This window comes from Hemicordylus capensis, chromosome 1, assembly GCF_027244095.1.
Source record: "Hemicordylus capensis ecotype Gifberg chromosome 1, rHemCap1.1.pri, whole genome shotgun sequence".
Lineage (NCBI taxonomy): Eukaryota > Metazoa > Chordata > Lepidosauria > Squamata > Cordylidae > Hemicordylus > Hemicordylus capensis.
The window spans coordinates 51,134,450-51,148,145 of record NC_069657.1 but is presented as its reverse complement, the minus strand read 5'-3'; the positions used below and the strand labels follow the sequence as shown (position 1 = coordinate 51,148,145).

The following is a 13,696-nucleotide window of genomic DNA, read 5'->3' as shown; positions in this document are numbered from 1 at the left end:
TTGGCAGCATGGCTGGAGTGACTCTCCCTGCCTTTTAAAGGCAGGGAGAGCCACTCTTGGCCTCACTGCCAATGCAGCGGGGCCAGTCTCTCTCCCAAACGTGGCCCCATTTGGGAGGGAAACTACGTCCGATGTCAGACAGAGGGCATTGCTAGCCTGCCCCCCTGCATCTGACATCATGGGCGGGGCAATGGGGCTTTAGGCAGCAGCCAAACACGGGCCGCCACCAGCCTCCTTTCGCCCCTGTGTAGGCATAATGGTTGGAATACGTATGGTCCAGGCATAGGCAAACCTGGCCCTCCAGCTGCTTTTGAACTACAACTCCCATCATCCCTAGCTACAACAAATAAATTGTGGCTGGGGATGATGGGAGTAGTAGTTCAGCAACAGCTGGAGGGCCAAGTTTGCCCACTCCTGATATAGTCCCTTGTGCAAGTCAAAGGGACTCTTACTCATGCAAGCCCCCACCAATTTCTGCAGCACTCCATGCCACATCCCATGCTATTCTGGAGGGCTCCCCGACTTTTAGGAACAGGCTTTTGGTGGGGGGGTGTAAGAGGCTACATTGAGAGGAAGAAGATGAGAACCCCCTGTTGCATCAGCAGAATATCATTTGTGTTTTTCTGGATACAATCTAATAACATCATTATTTGGGGGAGGCGGTGTATAGACCGCCCAGAGACATTTTTGGAAGGGTGGTATAGAAATCAAATGAATGAATATCCTTAGTGCTTATTCCTTAGCATTTTTTTTCAAGCCTTAGAACCAGAATATCAGTATTTTGTTTAAACAGACTCAATCAACAATCTTCATAATCTATCTCATTAGATTTTACCAGATGAAAAATTAAGGTATAGAAAAAATATATACCAGTCAAAATATTAATGGAAGATGTTGTATTTTAAAGACTCTAGTAACTCTAAATTCTTTTCTTTAGATTAACTGAAGCAGAATTTAAATATGACCTTTTGGAAAAAGATCCCTATGCTCTAGATATTCCAGTTAGAGCATTTGGCAGAGGTATAGTACATTTGAACACATGTATAAAGAGATCCTGACTGAGTTTACAGAAATAAGCATATCTGACACTTTATGCTTGTAGATGTTTGCACTTCATTGAATTGTACACCAGCACTAGATGATATTTTGGTTCCCTATGAAACCTTTCTCCTATACTCAGATTAAAAAAAAAAAAATCAGAAGCATAATTGGAAGATTCCTGAAGGTGACTCTTTCAGCTGTATTATTCCAGAGCAGATAATAAAGTCAACCGATTGATTTTTGTGTGCATGTCCCAGGTTAGTTTTAAACTTAGGGTATGAGGCGAGAAGTAAATTGTTCTATATACACACCCATTAACACTAATTTTGTGATTTTTAGTATTTTGTTTTAACTGTTCCAGAGCATTCCCCATATGGACCCTCACCAATGGGCAGACCTTCATCTGAAACAAGAGCTTTTCTTTCCCCCCCAACCTTATTGGAGGGTCCCTTAAGACTTTCACCTGTGCTTCTAGGTGGAGGAGGAAGAGGTACAACTCTTAAATTTGAAACCTTAACTTTTATGAATTCTCTCTCCTCTTAGTCTATCCCTCCTTTCTTGATATACACCCATGAAAGTATGCTAAAAAGAACCCTTTTAAGCTTCAATGTAAATAATCTTATAAATGCTGTCTGGCATATTGTTTAGGGAAGTTGCAGCAATAGATTCAGGGTTTTATATACCAAAATGCTTTGGACTAAATATTGGTCTGTGTCCAAAAGTGTCCTTCCATGTATGGAACGTGTCTTTTGGTCCTGTTTTATATCTTGCACTAGACCTTTGTGTGAGCAAAATGTGAATCTAATTCCCAACATGTTTGCTCCCAACATGATGCTTGTGCAAGAACTTGTGGAAGGATGAGAACTGCTGTTGCTTACCTCTTGTAGTCTGAACTTTTCCCACTAGCACTTGTGCAAGCATTTTGAGACAGTGCTAGCAGCAGCTATTTTTCTTCTGCTCATGGGTCTTTGGATCTAAACCAGGGCTGCACAACTTTGGCCATCCAGCTGGTGCTGGACTACAACTCCTGTCATCTCCAGCTACTGGCCACTGTTTCTGAGAATGATGGGAGTTGTAGTCTAACAGCAGCTAGAGGGTTGAAGTTGTGCAGCCCTAATCTAAACCTATTTTTCTAAATAAACCAACTTTGGACTCTCTTTAATTCAATAAATATTTGAGCATTGGTATATGATCTGTGTTTTGCTTGTTAGATTATATCTCTAATTTATTACAGTAGATGTGGCATTGAAGTCTTGGAATTTGAGAACCCAGAACAAATTTAGTAGGTATCCAAACAAAAATATAAAGCCAAATATGGTTTTATTTTTAAACTTACTGACTTTTAAAAACCCAATACTGGCCACTTATTTGACTAATAAAAATGAACCCAATGGCACTTCTAAAGCCAAGAAAGTGAGACAAAAGGAAGCATTGGTTCTTTAATATCCCTATTTGTAGCTGGAATGTATGAATATGTTTGAACCTTAGCCTGTTGCCCTCAGTGGAAGACATTAAAAAAAATATTCCTGACTGATGAAAACTGACATGTAGTGAATCACGTGAAGAGCTGTTCCATTTAGTTTTGTTGAAGAGGATGGAGAGAACTTGAAGGTGCACTAACTACTCTGAAGTTGCTTCTTTTCAAAGTCTGAGCTAGTAGAAATGTAACAATAAGTGAGGGGCCAAAACAAACCACTACCTGGATGCCAAGCCATAACATATTTTAAAAGTGTGCCAACAGCCTGCATAGCTGATTAAAAATGGAAAACCTTTTAATGTAGCTTTAGGTATCACTCTACCACTGTCTTTGCATTTTAATTCTTATATTCCTGTTCTAAAATGTGTATCTTCTCTCTTTATTCTTTGAATTGTGGGGGGTGGGGAGGGTAACAACTCACTAATTTCAGCTGCTGTCTTACCTTAAAAGTATAACTTGTAATATTGTTGGGGGTGTGTGATTTAATTTGGTGCCTCTCCAAGCTGATGCGGGGTGGGGGGAGCAGAGAGGGTTCTGAGGAAATAATCTCTTGTCAAGATGTTACCAGCACTGATTAAGTTAATGAAAAGGCTTTGACATTCTTTCTTCTTTGCTCAGTGAGAGGAATCTGAATATAATGTAGACTTTGTTTCAGCGTGTCCATCCCACCCCTCTCAAAGCTGAGTACTTGTGACTGAACAGTTGCACCTCTACTGGAAAGAGCACAAGACGGCAATTTGCCAAGGGAGGGGGCTTCTGGGGCCATGCATGGTGGTGTCCAACTCATTTAATGTGTTGGGATATCATGGTTTTGGTACTTACAGGCTCAATAAAAACTGCTCCAATTGATATCTTGACTGAATTCATTTGATTGACTTATTTAATTAGGATCAAGAGGACCAGGGAATGCTGGCATGTATGAAACTGGTAATGAAAGAGGAGAGTTGAATTCTGGTCGGTTGTCTGATCCCCATAGACCACCTTCTGACACCGGATCTTTGTCACCTCCATGGGATAGAGATCGCAGGATAATTCCCCCTCCTGCAGGTAACTGAATATAGTCTTTCTTTAGTAAGCATACATTTCATTTTTGAAATTGCAGTTATGAAATGAAGTGTGCCCTTCCTCCCTTTTTACATTTGACCAGAAAGAATGCTATATCTAAAGAGGATCATAGGTCTCCTCACCACCAGGAGTCCTGTTCATGGAAGCCAATTCTGCCAGTGGTGCTGCACTATGCTTAAAGTCTGGATGCCAGCCAGTCTGTATGGTCTAATGGGATAGATCCAGAGAATATGAGTGATGATCTGCTTGCACAATGAGACGTTCTCATCTTTCCTCTCCTGCTGCACCCACTTTCATTCCCTAAAAAGCCATTCCTGAGGGCTGACAGTGGTGCACCTAAGCATTTTAGGACCTAAAGGGATTTGGAGCCCCCCCCCCCACTGCCTATTTTAGGGAGAGCTGGAAACACTTAAAAAAATTCTGAAGGCAGGTACCCACTGGCCTGCACTTCACACAGTGTGCCCGTTGCTGTCCTGTCCCTGGGGCCTTCAAAGGCTCAAAATATGCTGGGGGAACTCCAAATGTCTTGGAAGACCATTTACAGCAGCTGCACAAGCATCTCAAGCTCGTCATGTCATGGACTTGTGATGGTCACGACTCTCACCGCACAGGCTAGGTGCTAAGACTTTCAGCCCCCATCCCCCAGCCACATGCGCACGAAGGCACAAAAAAGAGATCAGCATGGTGGGGACAGGCATGGCAGGGGACTGCAGGAGGCCCCCCAGGACATTTATAGCCCCCCCCCAGTGCTGAGGACCAGACTTGGTCCCAGAAGCCCAGTCCAAAGAGTGCTGCTGGCTGAGGATCCCTTCAGAATGGTGTGGGATGTGATGTAGGGGACTGTAACAGAAGAGGAAATGGGGCAGGGGGCTTGTATTAATGGAAGAACCTTCCACTCATGCAAGGAACCTTCTGGACCCGAGTCTATGATTCACATTACTCTGCTTCAAAACTCTAGTACCACTTTGTATAGAGATGATGGAAGGACTTCCATAATGGGAATTAGTTGTTAGATTTCTGTTATGTAATGGGCGGGTAGGTTGCCACTTGCCTTGATTTATATATTCTGTAACATACAGGACAAAACTGATTAATTTGAGTAGTCAGTTAGAATGATTACTAAATAATTGCATATTTATTGAATGCTAGGTCAGCAGTATAATGAGCAATCGCTTCCTTTTCGAAGACCAGAAAGATACTATTCCAATCCTCCAAATTCTGGAAGACTTTCAGGACCAGCGGAACTAAGAAGTTATAACGTGCATTCTTTTGATAAAGCAGGTAGGAATTGTGGCCTTCTGTTGCCTGAATGAAGGAGTTTATTGTGAAATTGGCTGCAACAGTAAGTTAATCCTTTAGAATTGTCAGGGCTAAAACCCAAAGAACTTGAAATCCACACATTGAGACTTGAGCACTTTCTGTTCTCTAGTAGCAACTTATCAAACAATGCCAGTAATGACTGTGGTATTTTTTAAATGGACATTCTTTGCCCTGTGTAATGTAAGCTGTAATCCATGCTTATGATACAAAAAGAAAAAGGCTGTGTTTAGAAGTTTGGGAACCTTCTGTCCTTCTTGCATTTTAATCAGACTACTATGTTATGCTTGATGTAGGTAATGTCAGCTCTACATCAGCTGTGGTCATGAGGAAGGTTAACACAACAAACTAAAAAAAAAAAATCCTTTCATCCAAGATACATGAGTAAAACTTTGGCCAAGTTCAAATATATTGTGAACCATGGTTTCCCACTATGAAAATAAGCCTTGGAGACCCATGGGCTCATCTGTTCCCTCTCCCCTTGCTAAAGGAAGAGAAATTTAATATAGGAAGCTGCCTTGTACTGAGCCATACAATTGGTCCATCCAGGCCAGTATTGTCTGTCTACAGTGACTGGCAGTGGCTCTCTTTCCCATGCCTATCTGGAGAAGACAGGGATTGAACCTGGGACCTTGTGCATGGAAAGCATGTGTACCACCATCGAGCTACATGGCCACCCCCAAGATCAACCACATTTTGATCCTGGTTTGATATCTGGCTTGTTCTCACTATAGCTAGTTAACAAATGGCAGTTTTCCAAATTCATGCATAACATGAAACCAGTTCTTAAAGTTGAAAGTAGAAGCTTTTACTCTCCTTTTGCTCTTGAAGGAGGAAGGAAGGGAACACACAAGCCTGAGACTCTCTATGGTCATTCTTGTAGTGGGAAACTATGGTTTACTGTTACATCTGAACTAGGCCATTGATTCAGACTTTGAAGTAAATCTTACGAACACAAACAGGCCCAGGTCTAAAAGCCCATGATGCTGGAACTTAAATGAGCTGGGTTCTAGTCAGTGCCTGGATGGGAAACCACGTGGGAACACCACGTATGTTATCTTGAGCTCCACCAAAGAAAAACAGAATATACTTGTAATAACCAAATACTAGAGATGTGCATGAATCGTTTCAGTGCCTCTAATTTGAGGTTCCAAAATGATTTCCCCAGCTCTGAAGTGGTTTGGAAGGGGGGGAGCGGGCACTTTAAATGGAGGAAGTGGGTCTTACCTGCCCTTCCGTTACGCCACAGCATGGCGCTATCCAGTGCCAACCGTCCCCACTGCCCTGTTCTTGGCAGCGACACCATGCGGGAGCTTCTTGTCTGGCATCGTTGTCATGTAAATGGCGTCTGTGTGTGCACGGACACCATCTAAATACATCATTATCTGTAGCCTGTATAGCATTTTAGCAAAGTTTTTATGCTTGTACACTGGCTGTTTGGATGCAATGCCTTGGAATATCAATTGATTAAACATTCTATAACAGTAGCTTACAAGTGGCCTTACAATTTATTTAAATTTAGTGGGAAACAGAACTTCAGATGAGGTGTAAGCAGGGATTAAACTCTTTTTCAAAGTACACAAAAGCGTTAATGCATACCTTTTAACCAGTTGTGTTAAATGCTGTTTGAAACATGCTGTTTGAAAATGTCCTTTGTTTCCACAACCACCTATTAACTGAGCAAAGAGGCACCTTTTAAAGTGGTGATTTTCTTTATTTAGCAGAGGGAAAGCAAGTGGCCCTATCCAGCACCAGCACAGCATTTCTCCAGTGGCTGTTGCTGGTGTCTATCTTGTGTTTCTTTTTAGATTGTGAGCCCTTTGGGGACAGGGGACCAACTTATTTATTTGTCTGTCTGTGTAAACCGCTTTGAGAACTTTGGTTGAAGAGCGGTATATGAATATTTGTTGTAGTAGTATTCTTTGGACAAAAGGCGTTTTGGAGGCTACCTCATGCTAAAATGCTTATTGGTTTACCCGGCTCACTTCTAGATGGACAATCTCCTGAAAACAGTTCAAGAATAGACTTGAGTGGAAATGGAATAAAAGATGAACGTGTGAGTAATTAGTAAAGAAAAAATTCTAAAGACTCAGAATTTTTTAATACAAAAATTAATATTACACTGTTGAAACTATTAAATTGATTTATATTCTGGTTTACCACAGTGTGCATTTTACTGTAGCACAATTACCTTGTGGACACCTCCGCATACCAAATACAATAATATAATAATTCTATGACTGAGTTTGCAATCTTGAAAAGCAAGAAGGGTAAAATGACACAAAAACAAAGCTAGTTGGAAATGACTGGGTTATAATTTTTACACCGGAATTGCACTGTGTGTACCCTTAGTGAACTTCTTCCCAGCTTCCAGTAGCCTTTGGATTTGGCTCCAACGTATTCCTAATAGCACACATTCCCAGTTTGAACTGGGCTTCTGCTTTGATCTGCCATCTTGAAAGTTGTATTTGGCTGGCTGGCTTATTTATTTGAAAATAAACAAAAGAAAAACAAAACAAAATAAAACTGTTAAAAACAGCAATTTAAAAATATTTCTATTGTAAAAGATAATTTCCCTGAAGTTTACTGTGCCCAATTCCATTTCCCCACAGAATGTGCTCAATGTGTCAGATCAATCTCTTGCACCAGAAAGTGAAACCTTTATACCTGGGGTTATGCCTCCACCACTCCCCTTACTGAGAGCTCCTCTACTGCCAGTGGATCCAAGAGGGCCTTTCATGAGAAGAGCTTCTCCCTTTCCATCAGTGCCTCCTAGTGCCGTATATGGATCTCGTGAATATTTTCCAAGGGATTTTGCTGGTCTGCCACATCCTCCGCTGTCAAGTATGTATTTGGCCTGCTGGTGTTGTTTTACATAAGCCAGTCACTAAAGTTTTGAAGACAGAATAGCTTGAGTCATAATCCAGGAAAAGTTAGTCTTGGTGGACTTGAGCTTCATTAATTCCTGTGAAATTTGGTTATTCCTAAATCCCATGTAATTGCTTTCAGTGGGACTTAGTTATGACTAATTTGCTGATTGGGCCCACAACTATTAATGAACATATTATTCCAAGTAAAAACACCATTACATAAATGACAAAATATGTGTGGTAATAGTTTAATAATAGTTATTATTATAGTTAAATTAATAGTTAATAACACTGTAGTGTAATCATAAAACATGTTTAGTAGTAAATTTTAGCCCAAATGTATATTGACTTTGTAAAACACATTGCTAAATGTAAAGGAAGTTATTGATTATAAAACCATTCAGTAAATTATCTGGTGTGCCTGCTACTCTACTTGTCAGGTAAAGAGACCTGCTGAGATAATCCACAATAAAGTGATCTTACATTTAAGATCAGTAGTGTAGTCTGGATACTCTGCAGAGTCTAGCTTCCATAATGTCCTTTATGATGTTGACCTAGCAACATCCAAAAAAGTGGGGGGGGGGAATATTCTATGGCTATTAGCTGTCCATTCTGTTCCTCCCTATGCTCCAAAAAAACCTGGTGATATAACACCATGGCATTGTGTTGCTGAGAATGTCTTCCCTTTCTGCCTGCTGGTTATAGCTATGGTTGGTTTTGTAGAGAGAGTGTGTGTCCAATGTTTAGTCTGTAAAAGTAGCTTCTTTGTTCTAAATAGAAGAGGCTATCAACTAAAAAGACCTTGATCATTCCCTTTAAACAGTGAGAGGACCCTTTCCAATGAGGCCTTTTTCCCAATATCCACCTCCAAGGGCTGGGTTTTTTCCACCACCACCATCTGATAACAGAAATGAACTGCCTGCGGAATTAACACATCAATCAACGGTACCCTCTACAGATCACCAAGAATCCCAACAAGAAACTTGACATTGTTTTAAAGTAACTATGCCCCTTTTTTGTCAATTGAATTATTTGCCGTTAAGTAACTAAGTAACAACAGTTACTTAGTTGTTACTCTGTGTTATTGCTCAAATTGAAGCCTAATAGAATAATTCTCAGGAGAGTGCTCTGTAAATAGTTGTTTAACTGTGAATAAATTGATTTTCATTGTACAGCAGCAATTTTAAATTATTTTTAATTTGCATATCTAGGAGATGTATAGTTCTATGAAAGGACTATCCAGTTGTTTTTGGCTACATCTGGTCTCATGGGAAATCATTGCATGCTAAGAGTACTTGTAACACAAGCAGACGTGAAAAAATTAAAATATTTAATAACTTGTGATGTTGAATGTATTTAACAGAATAAATGTCCTGCCTTCTCCTTCCTGTCAGTTCCAGAGATAGAATGAGATCTTCTTATGGTCTGCTTTGTCTGGTTTTTATGTGTGAACATCTGGTACTCGCACATGCCTCTGTACCTTACATATGAATGTTTGGGGTCTCTTTCCCAATAAGGGAAGAATAAGGAAAATATTAGGATTAGCATCTAGTGAGCCTGGCCCATTAGAGACTACATAGCCTTTGGTATAGTACTGTGGACGCTGGTTACACATTGAAGAGGGTCTGTAAAATCAGAAGACTAGCCTTGCAACACTTCCTCTCCCATAACATCTTCTAATGGTAGGATTTTTAAAAATTCTGTCCCTGTGTCACTCAAGCAGCTGATTGCTTGTGTATCCTTTCTTTAATTGCCTTGCACTACCTTCTTCTGCAGCACTGCCCTACTACTTGTGTACTGTTCTTTGAAAGCTTGTCCTTCCATAGCATAGCAGTGTACCGTAAAATACAAAAGCACTATACATCTGTTTCCCTAAATTATGGTGCTACCTCCACTCCTTACATAGGAATTCAGTAAGAAAATTAGAACTGTATTGCATTAGAGCAACTGTCCATTATGGTTAGCCAGATGTCCACAAGCAGGATATGAAGGAGTCCTCCATTGCCATACACTCTGGCCCCAGCAACTGGTATACTGCCTCTGAATCTGGAGGTTCATTTAGATTTGCATAAGAGCCAGCGTGGTGTAGTGGCTAGAGTGCTGGCCTAGGACCGGGGAGACCCGAGTTCAAATCCCCATTCAGCCATGAGACTTGCTGGGTGACTCTGGGCCACTCACTTCTCTCTCAGCCTAACCTACTTCACAGGGTTGTTGTGAGGAGAAACCTAAGTATGTAGTACACCGCTCTGGGCTCCTTGGAGGAAGAGCGGGAGATAAAATGTATAATGATAATGATGATGACACTTTATTCTTAGATAGGTTTTTTTGTGGATTTAGTCTAACACTTAAAACAAACAAAACCTGCTATGTCAGATCTGGCATGTGGTGGTTTCTTTGACTTCTCTTTCCTTCCCCTCCTCACAAGGAAGTTGTATAGGAGGGGACAGTAAACCTGTAGCAGCTCCTGTGTATCTATTTTAGCTAAGAACTGTTGATGTACCTATCCTTCATGAGTTTGTTTAATCCACTTTTTAGTGGCCAGCAGTAGATTGGTGGCCCTAATAAAGTTCAGTCACCAATTAAAGGATCTTGGTTAATTAGGGCAGAAAAAGCCACTGCTTTCGGTGAAAGACGGTACAGGTGAGATGGAACAATGGTTTGACTATATATGGTGTTGCACTATTTAGAAATTCCCTTTTTCAAAGCCATTGGGGAAGTTCCTTAACTAAGTACACTTTCCTGCCAACATTGCATGAAGGGATCATTTGAGGTGGGATTCAGATTGTACAGTCTGAGGATGTGGACAGGATCTTGTAGAGGGTGACATTGTCCATGAGCATGCTCAACCCTTGTCTCGCCTGGCTGGTTAAGGCAGCAGAAGGAACTGGCTGAATCGATCAAAGCATATTTGAGAGGGTGTATGTGTGGTGCCATCAGCTCTCAAACTGGCAGTAGCCTGCCTGCTGCCATACTTGGAGCCTACAACTGTTGGCCAGTCTCAAACACACAATTCTTTAGCAAGTTGCTTAAGCATGTAGTGGTGACATAATTTCAGAGCTGCCTGTGTAAAACAATACTTGAACCCTTTTTAAGCTTGTTTTTAAGCACAGTGCAAAGACCTTTAAATCCCCAAACCTCATTTCCCAACCTTTTTCAACCAAGACACAAATAAAACAAGCAGTTCAGATAAGAACTAAACTGCCTACTTTCTGTGTGGCTGTCATCATGGATCGGGGTGCATAGTGTCCTCACAAACCACACCATTCAGGGGTTCCTATGTGGCACAACCTGCACCAAATTCAGTGCAAATAGATGAGTTAAGACTAGGGAGTTAAACTAGCACCAGAGGCCAGTGTGCTGGCAGTGAAATGCTGCACTAAACTGCCTAGAAACAAGAAGTTAAGGGCTGCCTGCTTGTATTTGTTTATCCTGACCTATACCATCAAAAGAATGATAGCCCACTGAGTGTGCTACTGTCTCCTGAGGCAAGCATGACTTGTCCCCTTAGCTAAGCAGGGTCTGCCCTGTTTGCATATGGATGGGAGACTAGAAGTGTGAGCACTGCAAGATATTCCCCTCAGGGGATGAAGCCGCTCTGGGAAGAGCAGAATGTTTCAAGTTCCCTCCCTGGCTTCTCCAAGATAGGGCTGAGAGAGATTCCTGCCTGCAACCTTGGAGAAGCCACTGCCAGTCTGTGAAGGCAATACTGAGCTAGATAGACCAATGGTCTGACTCAGTATATGGCAGTTTCCTATGTTCCTATCTGGTAACCACATAGAGGAGGGCCTTCTCTCTAGTGGCCACCACACTCCCTCCTGCACCTTGATGTGCTGCAGCATCTTCACTTTTTCAAAAAACCTTCCTCCTCTAACAAGTATGGTAATGTCTCTTCTGTTTATAACCCCTTTAATGTTTTTAACTCAGCATTTTTATTTATAATTCTATTGTATTGGTTTTAGCAAGCTGTCTTGGATTTTCATCAAAGGCATACTTTAAATAGTTGTAGATAAGAACATCAGGCCCAAGGCCCATCTAGTCCAGCATCCCGTTTTGCACAGTGGCCCACCAGGTGCCGCTGGAAGCCACAGGCAGGAGTTGAGGGCGTGCCCTCTCTCCTACTGTTACTCCCCTGCAACTGGTACTCAAAGGCACCCCGCCCCCGAGGCTGGAGTTGGCCTACAACCCTCCGACTAGTAGCTGTCAATAGACCTCTCCTCCATGAAGTTATCCAAACCCCTCTTAAAGCCATCCAGGTTGTTGGCTGTCACCACATCTTGTGGCAGAGAATTCCACAAGTTGATTATGCGTTGTGTGAAAAAGTACTTCCGTTTGTTGGTCCTAGATTTCCCAACAATCAATTTCATGGGATGACCCCTGGTTCTAGTGTTATGGGAGAGGGAGAATAATTTCTCTCTATCCACTTTCTCCATACCATGCATGATTTTATAGACCTCTATCATGTCTCTCTGCAGTTGTCTTTTTTCTAAACTAAATAGCCCCAGGTGTTGTAGCCTAGCCTCATAAGAAAGGTGCTCTAGGCCCTTGATCATCTTGGTTGCCCTCTTCTGTACCTTTTCCAGTTCTACAATGTCCCTTTTTTAGATGTGGTGACCAGAATTGTATACAGTACTCCAGGTGTGGCAACACCATAGTTCTGTTTAAGGGCATTATAATATTAGCCATTTTATTTTCAGTCTCCTTCCTAATGATCCCTAGCATGGAATAGACCTTTTTTACAGCTGCTACACATTGAGTCAACACTTTCAACGAGCTGTCCACTACAACCCCAAGATCCCTCTCTTGGTCAGTCACCGACAGCTCAGATCTCATCAGCATATTTTCGTTCCAATGTGCATCACTTTACACTTGCCAACATTGAACTGCATTTGCCACTTTGTCACCCACTCACCCAGTTTGGGAGAGATCCTTTTGGAGCTCTTCCCAATCAGTTATGGATTTCACTAACCGAAAGAGTTTGATATCATCTGTAAATTTGGCCACCTTGCTGCTTACCCTGCTTCTAGATCATTTATGAATAAATTAAAAAGGACTGGTCCCAGTACAGATGCCTGGGGGACCCCACTTCTTACTTCCCTCCATTGTGAAAACTCTCAGTTTATCCCTACCCTCTGTTTCCTGTCCTTCAACCAGTTAGAAATCCACACATGTACTTGTCCCCTTATCCCACGACCGCTAAGTTTCCTCAGGAGTTGTTGATGAGGAACTTTGTCAAAAGCTTTTTGGAAGTCCAGGTATACAATAGCAACTGGATCACCTTGATCCACACATTTGTTGACACTCTCAAAGAACTCCAAAAGGTTGGTCAGGCAAGATTTACCTTTGCGGAACCCATGCTGGTTCACTCCCAGCAGGGCCTGTTCTTCTATGTGCTTTACAATTTTATCCTTGAGGATGCTTTCCATCAATTTGCCTGGAACGGACGTTAAGCTAACCGGCCTGTAATTTCCTGGATCACCCCTGGATCCCTTTTTGAAAATTGGTGTTACATTTGCTACTCTCCAGTCCTCTGGTACAGAACCTGATTTCAGGGATAAGTTATATATTTTAGCAAGGTGGTCAACAATTTCACATTTGAGTTCTTTGAGGAATCTTGGATGGATGCCATCTGGCCCTGATGATTTGTTAGTTAATTGCAACAAATTATTTGGATATTTATATTTATCTGGCTTTGTTTACATAGATAATTGCAAACAAATCCAGATATCCAAACAATGTTGAGCCTGTTCTATTTTACTATAACTTTAGCATTACAAAGATACTATTATATGCCAGCCCAAATATGGCAGATGCAATGCAGTCTCCAAAAGTGTTACAATAGTTGTAAAAGAAAAATGCAGTAAGTACATGTGTATTTCCCAATTGCATTGTTATTGCAGAAGCTGAAACAGAAGAAAAATGGAAGGAG

The 13,696-nt window shown here is 41.5% G+C and overlaps 1 protein-coding gene across 5 annotated transcripts in view; it reads left to right on the top strand.

Moving 5' to 3' along the window:
- Positions 1–9,163, top strand: part of MIA2 (MIA SH3 domain ER export factor 2) — a 94,385-nt gene extending 85,222 nt beyond the window's left edge. For 3 of the 5 annotated variants that reach the window (XM_053286551.1, XM_053286550.1, XM_053286554.1), the window contains exons 24-30: positions 938–1,020; positions 1,403–1,531; positions 3,407–3,565; positions 4,733–4,864; positions 6,892–6,956; positions 7,513–7,744; positions 8,594–9,163. In XM_053286551.1, the coding sequence (XP_053142526.1) occupies positions 938–1,020; positions 1,403–1,531; positions 3,407–3,565; positions 4,733–4,864; positions 6,892–6,956; positions 7,513–7,744; positions 8,594–8,757 (964 nt within the window). In that variant the 3' untranslated portion in view covers positions 8,758–9,163. The remainder of the gene's footprint in view (positions 1–937; positions 1,021–1,402; positions 1,532–3,406; positions 3,566–4,732; positions 4,865–6,891; positions 6,957–7,512; positions 7,745–8,593) is intronic. The other 2 variants (XM_053286553.1, XM_053286552.1) reach the window with 1 other exon arrangement.
- The last annotated feature ends 4,533 nt before the right edge of the window (positions 9,164–13,696 follow it).